Source organism: Rhinopithecus roxellana, chromosome 14 (genome assembly GCF_007565055.1).
Source record: "Rhinopithecus roxellana isolate Shanxi Qingling chromosome 14, ASM756505v1, whole genome shotgun sequence".
NCBI lineage: Eukaryota > Metazoa > Chordata > Mammalia > Primates > Cercopithecidae > Rhinopithecus > Rhinopithecus roxellana.
Window position 1 is genome coordinate 6,371,172 of NC_044562.1, and position 4,676 is coordinate 6,375,847.

At 37.1% G+C, this 4,676-nt stretch overlaps 1 protein-coding gene across 2 annotated transcripts; it reads right to left on the bottom strand.

The window, feature by feature from the left end:
- Window positions 1-3,047: 3,047 nt before the first annotated feature.
- On the bottom strand, window positions 3,048-4,221 carry LOC115893258 (immunoglobulin-binding protein 1-like). Of its 2 annotated transcripts, XM_030916800.1 has the most exons (2): window positions 3,740-4,221; window positions 3,048-3,463 (listed from the first exon to the last, which is right to left on the bottom strand). In XM_030916800.1, the coding sequence occupies exons 1-2, from the start codon at window positions 4,219-4,221 to the stop codon at window positions 3,202-3,204; spliced, it is 744 nt and encodes a 247-aa protein (XP_030772660.1). In that variant the 3' UTR covers window positions 3,048-3,201. The 2 variants fall into 2 exon arrangements, with proteins under 2 accessions (XP_030772660.1, XP_030772659.1); XM_030916799.1 differs by having other exon boundaries at window positions 3,048-4,221.
- Window positions 4,222-4,676: the final 455 nt, after the last annotated feature.

Genomic DNA, 4,676 nt, shown 5'->3' on the forward strand with positions numbered 1-4,676 from the left:
TTACCCTTCCCCTAAAGGAAAACATTATGCCCTTTAAGGGCGTTTGTGTACATTTTCACTCCTTCGACCTTTCTAAGAGGACTGCATCCAGCATGCTGAGAGAATCCATTTTTATTTTTCACTCAAGCCCTGCAGAGGTATCTCCCGCAAATGGGGCTCCTCAGTGGAGTTGCTCTTTATGCTCCTGAGATTCTCACCTTGCTCTCAATTCTAGTCTCTACCCCACCAATTTTTACTACTTTAAAAGAAGAGAAGTCAGGTGTATCTTGCCCACTAGATTTATAGGTCTGCCCTCTGGAAGCCACTAGATTGAAAAGCTTTATTTTCCACAAGACTACCTGTATTTCCCCAAGTGAGCTATGTAACCCCACTAAGCCCCCCTTAATCCAAGTTAGACAGGCTTAGGTTCATCAGTCAGTCCACACTTGGTCAATCTGTCTTCTCTCTTTATGTGTGAGCCCTGATTTTGTTTTGTTTTGTTGGTGTTTTTATTATTGCTGCTATTTATTTAGATTGTTTCCTTTAGTATTTTTCTTTTATTTTTAGCTGTTCTTCTAAATCCCTGGATTACAGAACAGAGCACAGTATTTCAGTTGTTCTCTAGTAAGCACAGAACAGAGTATCAATAGGTATCATTTGTCATCTTATTCCAAAAATGCTACTGGACTTTTCCTAATGATTATGTTGTAATTATTGTTGTTGACCATATTTCTGACTTTTGGTGAACTGGAAATCACTTGGAGTCTTCTTTTTTTTTTTAAGAACTGATGCTTTTGATTATCATTTCCCCATTGTATAGCTCTATCTTTATTAGTTGGATTTAAAAAGCTGTATATACAGAAATAATAAATGTAAGACATTTCATGCAATAGTCTATGACTTTTTATTTTAGGAAAATTAAGCAGCACATGAAGGAGAACATGACTCATTAATTTGTCTGTCATATATTAGGTATTACCATGCAGTTGGGTTCATTTTGCAGGGTGGTCTCTCTTCCTGAGTGTTCTGGCTCCCTTCACCTTATAGGCAACCAACATGGCCAGGATAACCCCATGTCCAATCCAATAAAACCAAACTTTTTAGCCAAAGTTTTACGTTTCTTATTGTTTCAGTCAAATACTGTATTAGTTTGTTCTCACACTACTAATAAAGACATACCCGAGACTGAGTAATTTGTAAAGAAGAAGAGGTTTATTGGACTCATAGTTCCTGATGGCTGGTGAGGCCTCACAATTATAGTGGAAGGTGAATGAGGAGCAAAGGCACATCTTACATGGCAGTAGGCAAGAGAGAGAGCATGTGCAGGGGAACTCCCTTTTATAAAGCTATCGGATTTCATGAGATTTATTCACTATTATGAGAACAGCATAGGAAAGACCCACCCCCATGTTTCAATTACCTCCCACTGGGTCCTTCCCATGATATGTGAGAATTATGAGAGCTACAATTTAAGATTTGGGTGGGGATACAGCCAAACCATATCAATTATGATCCTAAAATTTATTTATTTTTTAAATTTGCCAGATGAGTGGCAGTGGTCAGCTAGAGTAAGATTGAAGGGAGTTGAGAGATGGTTGCACCTAAATTTTGATTTAAAGTTTGCTTTGATGTGGCACCTAGAAAAGTATTGTGATTTCAGAGATAATTTATGCTATACATTGAAGAGAAATATGATACCAAGTAGATAAAATATACTTAAACTTGCATCAATTTATAATTATTCTGTTGTAAATCTGTCCATCTTTTGCTTAGATTTTTATTATGAATCTTGTAAACATTTGTTTATATGGTTCAGATTTTTTTTTTATTAGTGCCAGAAGAATTTGGAGTGAAAAGTCAATTTTTTTAAATTTTTTGATCCAGAATTTAGCTCTTAGTACATTTGCAAAAGTTTAATAATCCCTGCTAGTGGGACCATAAAGCTTTCTCCCAGTAAAAGTTCAAATAATAGAAGACAAAAAATCTTTAAAAATTTGCTTACTCAAAACTTATGTCTGAACTTCAGAGTAATAACTTCAGTTGCTGCTACTTCAGATATTTCTTATTCTTTGAATATATTTTGTTCACAAGGTATATTATTAACCATATAGGTTATATCAATATCATAACTTTATTTTTTTCATGTAATTGAAAATTTTAGTATGTTCGCGTGTGGTAGAAGTTGGGTCAAATTCTATATATCCTTCAAACTGCTTGTGCAATTACACATAGTTAAATCCTATGCCACTTCGTGGTTACTTTTAAACCTTTTTTTCTGAATTATGCATAGGTGGACCATATAATTTATTATCCAAACAAAGAGGCTTTTACAAGTAAATTGAAGCACTATAAATAATTACTCTGGGATAAAGAGGAGCGCTTCTAGGAACTCTTAAATATAAGACTTCTCTGTCTGTAAAACATGCTCACTTTAGAAAAGTTAGAAAAAAACAGATAAATATAAACAAAAATTATAATCCTTCAATCTTCTTTATTGTTTTCTCTTTCTCTCTCTCGATAAGTATTTGCATACATTAATATATTAGTATGCATCTATACATGTATATACATACATATTCATATATATACATATACACATATATGTTTATTATTGGAAACATATCATTACAAGTTTTTCAAAAACCCTTTCAATGGCTGCATATTATTCAATCATATGTATTTAATAGGAGACTACTTAATTCCCCTCTTATAAAATATTTACATTTTTTTCTACTTTTTATAATTAATATCACTGTCAAGATATCCTTATATGTAACTATCAGTCAATAACATTGACTTCTTTTTATAACAGGCTACTAGAAGTTGAATCACTGGGTCAAGGAATACAAGTATTATAATGTTCTTGGTGCATCTTTCCAAATTGATTTTCATGAGGATTGTATGAGTAAGCAATACTACCAATCTAAAAGAGGGCTTTTTTTTTTTTACTATACTTTTAGCAGTCCTGGACAATATAACATTTTTACTTTTATCATTAATGATTCTGTATTTACTTCTTCAAGGAAGAGGCAAAAAAGGTTTTTTTTTTTTTTTTTTTTTTTCACACTTAATCACTTGACACTTTATTGAATGCAAAGCAAGATTTAGCATCTTTGCCTTCGTTGTACAGAGCTGAAGCGGGAGCCCAGGGAGGGGAGGACTGCATGGTTTTTCTTGGCGGGGAAGTTGTGCACCCTGCAGTCCTGTCGTGTTGTGGGAAGATCAGCCCATGTTCTGTCGGTTGCCATAGCCTCTGGGATGGGTGTCCTTCCAGTCATCCCACTCCCGGGCTCTGTGGAGTGTTTGTTCATCATCCTCTTCCTCCTTTTCTTCTTGTTCTTCCTGTTGCTGAGCTGCTTTTCTGAATTCCTCTGGTGTTGCCTTGGCTATTCCCTGATCCGGTAATGCTCCATATTTCCGATGTTGCTCATACCAGTCACTCACCGTCATAGTTGCCAGACTTGGATAACCAGCTCCAAATACTTTGGCTTGGGCCGTGTTCCGAGTGAGAATAAACGGTTTCACTGGAGACCTCTCTTGGCGAGATGAGTTAGAAGTTGATGCCTCCCTTGAAGAGTCTCTTTCTCTCAGGATCTTTATTTCCTGGTCAATGCTCTCAATCTCTTCTAAGCTGATATCAATCCACCTCTGAAGGTGAAGATGATAATATTCACGAACACGCTCATCATCTGCTTGACCACTTTCCACAGCAGATTTCATTGCAGACAACCTGTGCTCCAACTCCTTCTTCTGCTTGTATCTCTCTCTTTTAGCCTGTCTTTGAGATGCCATAGCAACGAGGCTAGGATAAGCCATGGACGAATTGGCAGTGTGATTTTCAGCTGAGTTGTTCTTGGTTTTGGGCAGCTCAAACTCTGCCACATGATAGTAATGGCACTGAGTTAAGTAGTTCATAAAGTGTTCTCGAGCCCGCTGCAAATGATCTAGACGCTTGCTGGGGCTGACTTGTTTCATGGTGAGGGCTCCTTGAAACGCTGGCACCAACAGGTACTTCAGGTCGGTGGAAGCAATCTCTTCCAAATCTTCATTACGGCTGAACAAGTCGAGCTGCGATAACATTTCGGCAGCCTTCTCAAGGAGGTCCAGGCCCTTGAACACCTTCTCCTGGACTATCCGGGAACCGGCAGGTTCAGTCGCTACTTCTACTTCGTCCAGTAACTGTTTGCCGGTTTCGAACAGCTCGGGGAGCCGCGGCAGCAGTAACTCATCCTCAGCAGCCATCTTGGGGAGAGAGCGCAAAAAAGTTTTGAATTCTCTTAAGTTAAAACGTCAAACAGCACTTAAGGTTTTAATTTCCATGAAATTTCTTCCAGATGATTCCTCAACTAGATAGAGAAATTTAAAATTGACTATTTAAATCAACTTCAATTTACTCTTATTGTCCAATCAAATTCAACCTAACACCAAACACAAACTGAAAAGAAAGCCTACCTTTTAGGTATATCCTATAAAGAAGGGGAAAATTTCCCTGTGGTTCTGAGGCAGAACAGTCTCACTTCCTGGTATTTGTCCCTGAGAAATATAATAGATGAGAGATCTGTGGTTAACATTCTTTTATGGAGCATACATTGACTACTGCTGGTTGCCATATTGGGTTGTTTCCTTGTAGGTATCCATCTTAAAGCATTTAAGTTAAGGGAGAAGTATAATCTCAAATAATCATGGGAATAAGCAAG